Here is a 14,292-nt window from a genome sequence, read left to right on the forward strand (position 1 = left end):
ACGTTGGCTTCAACCAATTTTTACCCATTATTTAACATAAATGTAGCCACGGGCCGAATCATTTTCCATCACATACCAGATAAGGTTTTTGGGTCAAATAGAAAAAATTAAGGGGTAGGTGTTCCAATAAAAAAATTATTGTTTTGGTCTAGTCTAGTTTTCGTAAATATTATAAATCAAATTCTTGTAATAAAGGCGTTTTTGAAGTCAGCCACAACTCTCGTAGTCAGTTTCATTATAAAAAAAGTATGTATGTATATTGAAATAAAAACGGTTGTCTAAAAATATAACAATGTTTTTTTTTTTAAATAAATTACTTATCTTAACATCCTAATATAGCCATATCAGCATTTTCATTAATTTCATTATTTGCTCCTTTGGCTATCTCACTTTCATTTCTTTTTGCTTCTTCCTCCCTTAACTTTGCTTGGGCCATTTCCAACATACGTTTCTTCCACTTTTCATAATCTTCGATTTCTACACGACGTTCCTTTCCTTTGCCATCTCCCTTCCCTTTCATAGTTCCATTCTCTTTGTTTTCATCATTAATTTCCTCGTTATCATCTACTTTCAACTTATTATCCATAGTATTTTTATAATGTTTGGCAATAAGTTTCTCCCATCTTTGTTCCAAATGTTGCCATTGTGTCGGCCTTAAATTACTAAAGGGCATTATTTTTGTTTTCGATATTTTCTTTTGACACAGTTTACAAGCCATAAAAACAGCCATACTGGCATATTGTGGATGCGTATCATCAACATCGGTTTGTTCACTGGCAATGACTTTGCGATAGAGTTCCAATAGTTCATCAGCTTTTTTCTTCACCTCTTGCACGTTCAATTGTATGCAAATATCATTGACCCCCACCAACTTATTAAGGTCCAAAAGTTTTTCAATCATACGTTTGTGGTTGGTATAATGCGATTTACGTAGACCAGATAATTTTAAGGCTTGTTCCTGGAAAATGGAGTTTGGGGATTAGATCCATGCATGTAAATGATGATGAACTAACGTCTCTCATAAATACCTTATCAAAAGCTATTCCCAATAGTGTGGCTGCTATATCACCACATAGGACAATTTTACCGTACTCATTTATTTGCAGAGGGACATTAGTGGACCTCAATTCCAAAAGTCTCACCAACTCCGTAGCTTTTCTGTAAACAAAAGATAAGCTATTATATACGAATTTTTAAAGAAGTCTTTACATCCAACATACTCCAGAATATTTGGTTCATCAATTAAACCCATTTTCGTTACCAATTGCTCAATTAAAGTGGCCATGACCGCTAAGTTGAACTTTAATAAAATGCAAGCTAAGTTGTTTACAATTTTTTTGTGAAGTAGTTGTTGAAATGTTGTCTTATGAACTGATGTTTGTTTACCAAAATTTGGCGCCAAAACATCGTTCAACAGTGATGGAAATTTCTCAAATTGTACATTGAGTAAATCCATGGCACAATTAGAGCTGGCAAACCATCGATATCCCCAAGATTAGATATTTTCGATATAATATTTTAAAATATCGATTGCTATCGATATTATCGTTAAGTTGTCAACACCATTAACTTGGAGATGAAAATGGCGGAAATGTCAATGCTTTTCTTGACAGAAATTTAAAGGAGAATAAACAATTGCTTTTATTTTATAAAAATATTAAAAAAAAAATACATTTTACTTTAAAGCTGAGTACACATTGTCAGTTTTGAATGACAGCTTTGTTGTTGCTTGCTAGTGTGGCCGTTCATTTTTGTCATTCATCATGCAACCACAAAATATTTTGTGTTTGCTGGACGGTTGGACAGTTATCGATAATTGCAAAAAATCATCATTCAAAACTGACAATGTGTACTGTACTTAAAATGTGTACGTGTGACTACGGACTTAGGCCATGTTTATATTACAGCCTTTGTTTATATTACAACCTTCTTAAACCCGAAAAACAGCGAAATTTCTATTTATTTAAATGAATTTTAGGTTGGGATTTTTAAAAAAATCGATTTTATCGATAGTGCCATCGATTTTTTGCCAGCTTTAGCAAAATACATGGCGGAATATTGGTTGTGCTTGGTCTACATTTACGAAATCCACCCGATTTCAACTGTCAAATCCATAGGGATTTCATTTGACGTTTGAGCTATGGAATTGACAGTTGAAATCGAGTGGACTTCGTAAATGTAAACCAAGCATTGTGCCAGACACTGAAAATAATACATGAAAAAATTTTAGCTTTTAGAAGAGAGCGGTGGTGAAGGAGCTCCCTTTCTCCCTTCTTACCCATAAGCTCAAAACATTTTCATGAAAATTTTCATAGTCTGGCATTAAGGCCCCCACTCATTAGTCAGTCTGACTGCCAGCATTTATGGTAGTATGTGTAAATTTTCGAAATTTTGAGAATGTATGTGTGAGTTTTCCAAGACTGATGAAAATCAAAATAGTTTTAATTTCAAAATGAACACCCATCAGTCTGGGTGAATTGTGTTTATTTTCAAATTGTCAATAAATAATTTTGAAAAACAGAAAATAATGCGGGGCATACACTATGGGCATGCACGACAGCATTTGTAATAGTATTAGTAAATTTTGAAGTTTTTGTCAATGTATTTGGGAGTAGTTTTGGCAGGATTGAAATCAAAATAGATTTTGTAAATGAACCCCTTTCAATCCGATGAATTTTGTTTATTTTCCAAGTGACCAACAAATAATTTTTGAAAACAACAAATATTATTTGTGAGGAAATTAAAAAAATTGGAAAACTTCAACCCAACATCGAGTTTTGGAGGAAAATTCATCATTTTTGGAATATGGATTGAAGGAATGGCACACACTATTCAATCACACACGTACACAAGGGTTCATTTGGCAGTGCAGTTTGGCAGTATAGTGTATGCCCCGCATAATGTTGGTGTTGGAACACAAAAAACGTAGAATTCATTCATTTTTGGAGGAGAAATTCAAGATTTTTAGACTTGACTGATGGTTCGTGCTACACACTTGTCAGTCACACATACAGAAAGGGTTTATCGGACTGACGGCACAGACTGATTAATGAGTGGGGGCCTTAAGACTAAATCCATGGCACAATTAGAGCTGACAAACCATCGATATCCCCAAGATTAGATATTTTCGATATAATATTTTAAAATATCGATTGCTATCGATATTATCGTTAAGTTGTCACCGTTAAGCTGGGTACACATTGTCAGTTTTGAATAACAGCTTTGTTGTTGCTTGCTAGTGTGGCCGTTCATTTTTGTCATTCATCATGCAACCACAAAATATTTCATGGTTGCTGGACGGTTTGACAGTTATCGATAATTGTAAAAAATCGTCATTCAAAACTGACAATGTGTACTGTACTTAACATTGAATCAGCCCAAGAGTTTGGTGATAAACTAAAAATATAAAGTTGCTCAAATCACCGGAAGAAACAAATCTTCATTTTGCCAAAACTTCAAGTAGGAAATCACACCATAACAAACAACACCGAGATTGCTACATATGTAGCTGCCACGACAAAGTTTAGTTTTGGCTCAACTACGCTAGGGATCAATGAACGGAAACAAACAAAACGATTCCCGTACCAATCACACAAAGCCACAAACTTTTCAGCTTCTCTGAATCGTTTCATTCTCACAACCAAAACAAAAACACAAACTTTTCAACGTAAAAAGATGGAAACCGTACGATTGGTGAAATGTAACTTCGGCTATGCTTTGTCGAGTTGTTTCATTCACCACCGAAACGACAAGTATTTTTGGGAAACGTTTGCCGTGCGTTATGGTCAATGACACACTTTGACACACACACACACACACATGTGATTGCTTAACAACCCTATAAGTTAGCATCAGCATACCACAGTGAATTTTATCAACCACCAAACGTTTTTGATTTATTCACATGTGTTAAGTACTATTTAGTTTTCTATCTGTTGGTGTGGAGTTGAGTACTTTTCGCTTTTCGTTTTGTTCGTACTCACGAATGTAAACAAAACGAAACTAAACAGCGAGCTTGGCCAACGAGGGTTAAACGAAACGATTGGAAATTTTATTTAAAGTATTTTTACGTACTCTGCTCGGGATATTGCAGTCGCCTAAGTTCTTATTGGGCGGAAATCGACCGCGCTGTGCAAGACATCTGCCCCATCTGGGCCCGCACGACACAAGGTGTGTACGATAACTTTCCAGCAATAATTACTCAGTCAGTTCCAGCAACCTCTCTCAGTAAATTTTACTCTCTCAAGCAACAAAAAATTCAGAATGTTATCGAACAGCATTTTGCAAAAACTTGCTAGAAAGTCAGCTGTTTCCGAAAATGTATGAAATTTGTTTTTGTTTCTTTTGATATTTTAAACCAAATGGAACAAAAACATAAATCTTAGTCCCGGTCCACTCTAGCCTGAATTTCATTAAAAAAATTCATGAAATTAGGTGTTCTTAAATCGAATTCCCCACTACAGCAATTTTATGATATTCACCCTTATTACGGTTGGCGTTGTCGTATCCAAAATTACAAACTGACGTGTCGTAACGTCTAATTGGTATTATTATGTATTTGAACAGAAAAGCAAAAATTTTAATTTTTAAAGAATTCTTTTGTTAACAAAAGTTAATAGAATTATTAGTAGATCATTTTTAAACTATTAATTCAGAAGAACAACTAATCCTACAGTTTTTACAATCAAAATAAGTGTTCGGCGTAGACGTTTTTGTGGTCGTTGGCGTAGTCGTTGTCGTAGGGATATTTTTTGGTACCACGTAACATTTACGACAACGACAATTTTTTTCTCATACAAAATTAAAAAAATATATATTTTTTTAATTGTAAAACAATTTGTTCGAAATCATCTCCTGAACAAAAACTAAGAATTTCGCATTGCATGAATCGCTATATGAGGACTCTAACAGATTTTCAATAGAAAGTTTGTCATCCGATAAAAACACGAAATTTATGTTATGCAAATGAATAAAAGTAGTAAAGTTTGTATTTATTATAGTTATTTTCCAATATGTTTTAATAATCATTGCCAAAAAATCTTTTGAAATTGATTTGTTTCTATTTTTATATGTTGTCGTTTACAAAATCGGACACGACTCTTTCCTCGTGTTTCAACGCCATACGTAATACCCATTTGTCGTATTACGCCATACGTAATACCAATTTGTCGTATGAAAAAAAATAAATGTTATATTTAAAACGAGAAATCCGTTCTGGGAATTACGAATGTATTTCTTTCGATTTTGTAAGGATATACCATGCTGTAAAAGTCAAAAATTGTCGTTGTATATCATTTTTCATCACATAAAAAATGTAACTTACGACTACGCCTACGACAACGTCTACGTCACTTGAACGTCTACGACTACGCCAACCGTAATAAGGGTGATTACTTTACTATGGAGGTCGATCTAAAGACGCATAATTTCATACAATTTTTTCAATGAAATCACTCTAGTGTGGACCGGAACTTAAAATTGCAGTTTACTTATTTATTGCCTTAATCCTATCCACAACGCTTTAGAATCTAAAAAAATGTGCATTTGTGAAATTTTCTTGGTCAAAAATGTTAACATTTCGATTTGTTTACATTGATCAGGTGATTAAAAGTCAGACCAGACTTGCAAATTTTTGCGGGACAAATTTTCCCAGCAAAAATTTGCAAGTTCTCAGTCACAAAACTCTCCAAAAATCTCTCCAAACTCGCTCTCTTTTGCTGGATAATTTTGTTATCGAATAGCATTCAGTAAAAATTTGTATGAATTTGTACAAATTTTTGGGATATCGTACAGACCTTTTGTCAGTTTTAAATGACAGCTTTGTTGTTGTTTTCTAGTGTGGCCGTTCATTTTTGCCATTCATCATATAACCACAAAATATTTTGTGGTTGCTGGACGGTTGGGCAGTTATCGATAATTGGTAGGCCACAGCTAAAGGTAGGCCACAGCTAAAGGTCAGAACAGAATCAATCGTCGTTTGCTTTGCTTGCTTCCCAAATGTCAAATTATAAAGGAATGCCAGAGCCTCCTAAAGGGGAACGCAGGCGGATTTGCAAAGAGGCTCTGTCATTCCTTTATAATTTGACACTTGGGGAAGCAAGCAAAGCAAACGACGATTGATTCTGTTCTGACCTTTAGCTGTGGCCTACCTTATGCTTAGTTTACATTTACGAAATCAACTCGATTTCATCTGTCAATTCCATAGCTCAAACGTCAAATGAAATTTCATCTGGATTTATGCACGAATACAAAGGAACTGACGTTTCGGAAGTCAGCCTAACTAAAACAAAACTTGTCGAGTGAAAGAAGGGAATAATTCGACGGTGTGAGATCGCAGGATAGATTGCTTTGAATATCCCACATCCAAGTTCTATAAGTCATCTGCGGTGCAAATGTATTATGCATCTTATTCCACCCAAAATCGGCATCAGGTAGAAAACTTTAGGAAGATTTTGTCTGACTTCATAAATGCAACATGATTCGTCTTTATAAATGCAGTACGTCTTTTTATAGATATCGTCGCGACTTCATAAATGCAACAAGAGGCGTCACGTTGCGCAATACTTGTCAAATTTGTGCAGTGTCACCACTTGTACTGCACAACAATTGACATTTCTTTAGTATTGTTATGCCAACTGACATTTGAGAAGAAAAAAAGAAAAAGACCAAGTAAATACATATGTGTGGCAACTCTGACATTGTCAAAAAAGAGACATGTGAGCTCTGTTCCTTTACGTGCAAGAATCTTCAAGTTTTGTCACTTTTTACTCGAAATGCGTTTCTTTAGTCTTGAGCCAGACTATGAAAATTTTCATGAAAATGTTTTGAGCTTATGGGTAAGAAGGGAGAAAGGGAGCTCCTTCACCTCCGCTCTCTTCTAAAAGCTAAAATATTATGTGTGTTCGTTTACTCAAAATTTGTACAAATTGTTATTGGATGTTGTTCGTTTACTCTACAGTACAATGCAAAAGACCTTAGCCGATTACAAGAAGTTACTGAACTTGTACAAATTTGTACAAATTGTTGAGTAAACGAACACACCTATTTTCATGTATTATTTTCAGTGTCTGGCACAAGAGTTGCTTCTGACACTGTACAATTCATATGTGAGCAGTTTACAATTTTTAAACGGTTTTATTTAACTCAGCCTGTTTGTTTTATTCTTGGGTCAAATTTAGTACATCAAATTTCACCCTCTTCCTGTCAACCGATTAACCTGAAATTTTGTATACACTTTGGACTTTGGGGGCAATACAATTATGTTTATTCATTATCACTATAAATTCAAGATGGCGGCCGCTACAAAATGGCGGATAACGTAGGTTTTATCAATTCCATCAATATGGGTATCAAATGAAAGTGCTCAACCAGTAGAATACAATGTACTATATAAAATTAAAATCCAAGATGGCGGCCCCTACAAAATGGCGAATAACTTACAGCGAATCACATTAAAAGTATCCACATCAATTTCTTTTATTAAAACTGCTATTGCGAAGAGATAATTAATAATGCCGACTTCATTCTTTTTTCTTTGCATTATTTTTATATGTCTTGACCTAAATATTATAAAATAAAATTAACGAAATTCTGATGAATTTAGATAATAAATTAAAAATTGTTAATATCATCGATTTTTATCTCACAGTGAAAATATCCACTCCAAAAGTAAAAATTGTAAACATCACCGATTTTTATCTCACAGTGAAAAGTATCCACTCTAAAAGTTTTATGAAACCATAAGGATTTCTTAGCGATTTAGCATTCGGTATGACATCCTTTGTTATCCTATACAGCTTTTAGACATTTTGTCAAATAGAGTGGACACTTTTCACCGTGAGATAAAAATCGGTGATGTTTACAGTTTTTACTTTTGGAGTGGATACTTTTCACTGTGAGATAAAACTTACCTGAATTTCCTTAATTTGATTTTATAATATTTAGATCAGCCCTGCTCAATACGGTGAAAAATTTACACCAGCTATGTCACACTTATCCTTATGTTCGTTCGCTTAGTTGCTGTTGAGTCGTCAACAAAACAACACGCCAGAGGAAAGTGTGCGACGATATTTATTGTTGTTAGAGTGGATACTTTTCACTGTGAGATAAAAATCTGTGATGTTTACAATTTTTTTACTTTTGGAGTGGATACTTTTCACTGTGAGATAAAACTTACCTGAATTTCGTTAATTTTTATAATATTTAGATCAGCCCTGCTCAATACGGTGAAAAATTTACACCAGCTATGTCACACATAGTCTTATGCTCGTTCGCTCAGTTGCTGTTGAGTCGTCAACAAAACAACACGCCAGAGGAAAGTGTGCGACGATATTCATGTATGCATGCTCAGTTGCTGTTGAATCGTTTATCGTACAGACCTTTTGTCAGTTTTAAATGACAGCTTTGTTGTTGTTTTCTAGTGTGGCCGTTCATTTTTGCCATTCATCATATAACCACAAAATATTTTGTGGTTGCTGGACGGTTTGACAGTTATCGATAATTGCGAAATATCGACATTCAAAACTGACAATGTGTACCCAACTTTAACTTGGAGATGAAAATGGCGGAACCCAGCAAAAAAGTTTGGAAGTAGTGCAATGCAGAGTTATGATTTCAATACATCTTTCGATGCAGTCCACACGGAGTTATGAAAAATGCACTCTGCTCGATACATTTTAGAAGCACTCGCTTATAGATCCCTAGCCAAGCAAGCCAATTTTTTGATACCTACTGTCGGAGTCTTTTTTTCTGAACACAAGAGTGTCTAAAATTATAAGAATTTGTGTAAAAAAATAAAGAAATACAAACTAAAGATACGAACATTGCTGTAATTCACGAGACGCAAATTATTTTTGAAGTTGAGTTAGAGTTATTTTGGAAATCTGAACTGGAGTTGGAGGAAAAAAAAATAGGTAAAAAAACTTTTTATGTTAAACGGTTTTATGTTAAACATACATTGCAATGTTTAAGATAAATTTACTAAAAACCAAAAAATAATAAAATAGATACAGTCGTGGGAATTATAAACATATACATAGACTAGACTAAAATAAAACCGTGGGGCACATTCTAGCCCTACTTATCACACGTCCATCGTTGTCGGTTGAACAACTGCCTAATTATAGTGTATCATTACAAAACAAACATTTTAATCAACGATTGTAGACAATTGACGTGCCCCACGGTTTTATTTTAGTCTAGTCTATGCATATGTTTATAATTCCCACGACTGTATCTATTTTATTATTTTTTGGTTTTTAGTAAATTTATCTTAAACATTGCAATGTATGTTTAACATAAAACCGTTTAACATAAAAAGTTTTTTACCTATTTTTATTTTCTAGTTTTTAGTTTTTATTTCGCATTCTTTTAGAGTGGATACTTTTCACTGTGAGATAAAAATCGGTGATGTTTACAATTTTTACTTTTGGAGTGGATATTTTCACTGTGAGATAAAAATCGATGATATTAACAATTTTTAATTTATTATCTAAATTCATCAGAATTTCGTTAATTTTATTTTATAATATTTAGGTCAAGACATATAAAAATAATGCAAAGAAAAAAGAATGAAGTCGGCATTATTAATTGTCTCTTCGCAATAGCAGTTTTAATAAAAGAAATTGATGTGGATACTTTTAATGTGATTCGCTGTAAGTTATTCGCCATTTTGTAGGGGCCGCCATCTTGGATTTTAATTTTATATAGTACATTGTATTCTACTGGTTGAGCACTTTCATTTGATACCCATATTGATGGAATTGATAAAACCTACGTTATCCGCCATTTTGTAGCGGCCGCCATCTTGAATTTATAGTGATAATGAATAAACATAATTGTATTGCCCCCAAAGTCCAAAGTGTATACAAAATTTCAGGTTAATCGGTTGACAGGAAGAGGGTGAAATTTGATGTACTAAATTTGACCCAAGAATAAAACAAACAGGCTGAGTTAAATAAAACCGTTTAATGAAAAACCATTTGGATGATGAAGCAATGTCAGCTGTGGTGTCACAAAAAGCAGAACAGAGGAAGTAAACTCAGTTATGATCAAATTTAATGAAGAGTTTTTATAATTTGTATTATGCTTGGTTTACATTTACGAAATCCACTCGATTTCAACTGTCAATTCCATTGATTAAACGTTAAACGAAATCCAATGGATTTCAGATAGGTTTACATTTGACGTATACGCAAAGAAATTGACACATCAAAGGCTGTGATTTGGATCGAAAATGGAGTGCATCATAGCTGTGTGCCGTGGAAGCAAAATGGCATCCTAGCTGCGCGCTCTCTTGTAAAATTCATAGGAAAAAATTTACTCTAGCGGCAATTGTTCTTGGGGTCATAGTACAATTACCATTGTACCATGGTTGGGGTTTAAAAAAAATCGATTTTATCGATAGTGCCATCGATTTTTTGCCAGCTTTAGCAAAATACATGGCGGAATAAAGCTGGGTACACATTGTCAGTTTTGAATGTCGATATTTCGCAATTATCGATAAATGTTAAACCGTCCAGCAACCACGAAACATTTTGTGGTTGCATGATGAATGACGGCCACACTAGCAAGCAACAACAAAGCTGTCATTCAAAACTGACAATGTGTACCCAGCTTAAGCGGAGTACACACGATCAGTTTTGACTGTTGATTTTTTGAAAATATCGATAAATGTCAAACTGTCCAGCAACCACAAAATATTTTGGTAATTAAAAGGGTCTAACCGAGGATGCTTGCCTTCAGGACATCAAACCTTGCTTGCAGTTCATGCACCGGAACTTTGTATTGTTTAGCGGCCCACGAAACCCTTTTATTCCCAAAGTAGCACATGTCTACCGCTTTTTTTTAATTAATTTTTGGGTCACTACTTAGCTCTATAGTGATGATTTTCCTTTTTCTGGAGGATTTCAGTCTTTGCCGAAGTGCACTACTTGATGTTGATTTGACGTTGAGGTTGTCGTTGCCGGTGTCGTTGAGGTTTGCGAGGTCGCCGTTGTCGTTGGTGTCGTTGAGGTAGTCGTTGTCAGTGTCGTCGTTGAGGTTTGCGAGGTTCTCGTTTCCGGTGTCGTTAGGGATTGCGAGGTTGCCGTTTTCGTTGAGGTTTGCGAGGACGCCGTTGTTGTTGGTGTCGTTGAGGTAGTCGTTGTCAGTGTCGTCGTTGAGGTTTGCGAGGTTCTCGTTTCCGGTGTCGTTAAGGATTGCGAGGTTGCCTTTGTCGTTGAGGCTTGCCAAAACAGACAATTTGTCCGCCAATAAAAGAAGCAAACACGTTGTATTTTATTAAAAATAAAAAAGAAAATGAAACAAAAAAGTATTTTTCCACTTTACAAATTTGTTTTCCATAAAACAATACAATTAGACTACGTTATTTCCACAATAAAATGGTTTTAATTTTCACAAACATAAAGTCTGTCTGGTTACTTTCCCAGCAAGAATTGTCCAGCAAGAACTTTCTCAGAGAGTAAGGGGTTTTTATTATCTTTTGCTAGAAAATTATAAAAAGTAAACAGACACCTTCCCAGCAAAAACCAGCAAGCAATCAGCTGACTTGCCAAAACAGAACAATTTGTCCGCCAACAAAGGAAGCAAACACGTTGTATTTTATTAAAAATAAAAAGAAAATGAAACAAAAAAGTATTTTTCCACTTTACAAATTTGTTCTCCATAAAACAATACAATTAGACTATGTTATTTCCACAATAAAATTGTTTTTAATGTTCACAAACATAAATCAACAAAAAACTAAAAACGGCTGATTGATTGTTTTCAGGAAGAAGAAGAGCTTGCAAGTGCTTGCTAGAAGAAATTTGTCCAGCAAGAATTTGCAAGCTCTCAGTGAAAGAACTGTCAAAATGTCTCTCTCGAATCGCTCTCTTTTGCTGGTTTTTTGTGTTAACAGACGACTTCCAGCAACAATTGGTACAAATTGTGACAAATTTTAGGGTAACCAGACACAGCTATAAATCAGCAACAAATTAAAAACAGATGATTGATTGTTTTCAGGAAGAAGAAGAGCTTGCAAGTGCTTGCTAGAAGAAATTTGTCCAGCAAGAATTTGCAAGCTCTCAGTGAAAGAACTGTCAAAATGTCTCTCTCGAATCGCTCTCTTTTGCTGGTTTTTTTGTGTTAACAGACGACTTCCAGCAACAATTGGTACAAATTGTTACAAATTTTAGGGTAACCAGACACATGGTCTGTTCCTTTACTTTAAAAAATGGTAACAGTGGCAAAAAATGGTAAAAGTGGTGAACTGGTCTCATATAAATTGTATGCTTCTTAAAGTAAAGGAACGCTTTGCAGGTTAAAAATGGTAAGAAATGGTAACCTCAGGCAGGTAAAGGAACAGAGCTACAGCTAAAAATGAACGGCCACACTGGCAAGCAACCGATTATTTGAGCAAAACTGATCGTGTGTACCCCGCTTTACAGAACCTGCAAGCAGCTACTATATGAAAAAACATGTGATGCATAATTAACATATGCTCTGTTCCTTTACGTGCCTGAGGTTACCATTTTTTACCAATTTTAACCTGTAAAGTGTTCCCTTAGGCGAGTTTACTTGCGGCAATTGTCAGTTTGTTGGTGAGAGAGGGTGCTGAGAGGCAAAGGGTTACCATATGCCTCACCTCTCTCTCCTACAAAATGACAATTGCCGCAAGTAAACTCGCCCAATGTAAATTGGGACTTTAATAGCATACAATTTATATGATAGCAGTTTACCACTTTTACCATTTTCTGCCACTGTTACCATTTTTAAAAGTAAAGGAACAGACCAATAATTTCATTAATAACTGATAGGTAAAATAATATTACCTATATTCTGGTAAAATATATGGTCTGTTCCTTTACTTTTGAAAATGGTAAAACTGGCAAAAGTAGCAAAAGTTGTAATCTACTTCCATATGAATTGTATGGTGTCTGAAGTAAAGGAACGCTTTTCGAGTAAAAAGTTGTAAAACTTGAAGATTCTTGCACGTAAAGGAACAGGGCTATATGTAGATTCAAGTATTCTTTTATGATCGATCCGAATCCAGTCCAAACATTCAACTTATTCATAGCGATTATGAATCTTCACGTAGGGAGCTACTCACAAGTGAGTTGCAGTTCACTTTCACCTGCTCGAGCTATTATGATTGAGCAGGAAGGAGCACAAAAAGTGAACAAGGGTTGACAAGTCGGAAAATGGAAAATAATGGCGCGACTTGTGAACCCTTGAAATAATAATTTGTGTTGCCATACCGTCATTTTTTGCACAAATAACTTTGAGATTAATTAATTCTTATTTTTTGTATAAAAAATAAATAAATTTTCAAATTAATAAACATTTCTAGCAAGAAAAATGTCAGTTATTAACAATCCACTGTAAAAGAACATGGATATTGGTAAAAGAAAATACAACATTAAAACAACATGGCAACATCTGTAACAGCTGTTCTTTTGTTTTGGCAGATATGTGAAAATTGTTTATTTACACTGAAGAATTCGTGAAATTTATTGGAAAATCGTAAAAAAGTGAACAAATGTCGTTTAAAAACGTCATTAAATGGCTACAATAAGTAAATGTTTAATGTTGCATTTTGGGTGATAACAGAAATGGCAAATTCTGAGGAATACCAAGGAAATGAAGTGGAAGTTGTGTTTAGCACCATCTCCCATTCTTTCCAAGACTGCGACCCCAAAAGATCCAAATCGTGTACATTACTCTCTCTAGGAATAACAATTGCAGACATGGGTTGCTCCTGATTGGGTCCTTGTATAGTTGTGAGCCGCTTTATGCAGAATGTACCTTTTTGATCTGTCCATACCTGAAAACTCGATTTAGGCCTTCCTTCACTGATACATACCACGGGCAACGTTTTAGTTACATTACTTGCTCGGGCATTACCGTGAGATAGGGATGGCTCTCACGGTAATGCCCGAGCAAGTACTGTAACTAAAACGTTGGGTGGGTTGGCCCGACACACTAGGTCCATCAAGAATGATCTTCACGTTCTAGAGAGGGAAGCCCAACCATACTGGATAGAATCCCTTGCTCAACAAGCAGGTTCTAATGTAAACAAATATAGTGTGAATAAAGTCCACAACAAACCAGAGTAGTTTTTGCTCAACTATACTTGGGATATTGCAGTCGTCTAAATTCTTAGGCAAATATTGATAGCACCATGCACAGCACTCTGCGTCTTTTAATGGTGCGATACCAAACCTAGTCATATAACTCCAGTGGATAGTTACATGCCATTCTTGGAACTGAAGGTAGACCCAATTTTGTACCAAATTCTGAACTCTGAAAAAA

At 35.0% G+C, this 14,292-nt stretch overlaps 1 protein-coding gene across 1 annotated transcript in view; it reads right to left on the minus strand.

Moving 5' to 3' along the window:
* Positions 1 to 235: 235 nt before the first annotated feature.
* The window catches only part of Orc6 (Origin recognition complex subunit 6), a 213,059-nt gene continuing 199,002 nt past the window's right edge, over positions 236 to 14,292 (minus strand). Inside the window, exons 2-4 of the mRNA XM_073990250.1 lie at positions 1,221 to 1,293; positions 1,029 to 1,158; positions 236 to 958 (exon numbers count right to left, since the gene is read on the minus strand). Coding sequence (XP_073846351.1) covers positions 323 to 958; positions 1,029 to 1,158; positions 1,221 to 1,285 — 831 coding nt within the window. The 5' untranslated portion in view covers positions 1,286 to 1,293 and the 3' untranslated portion in view covers positions 236 to 322. The remainder of the gene's footprint in view (positions 959 to 1,028; positions 1,159 to 1,220; positions 1,294 to 14,292) is intronic.

Source organism: Musca autumnalis, unplaced genomic scaffold (genome assembly GCF_047663935.1).
Source record: "Musca autumnalis isolate F117 unplaced genomic scaffold, ASM4766393v1 scaffold_5, whole genome shotgun sequence".
Lineage (NCBI taxonomy): Eukaryota > Metazoa > Arthropoda > Insecta > Diptera > Muscidae > Musca > Musca autumnalis.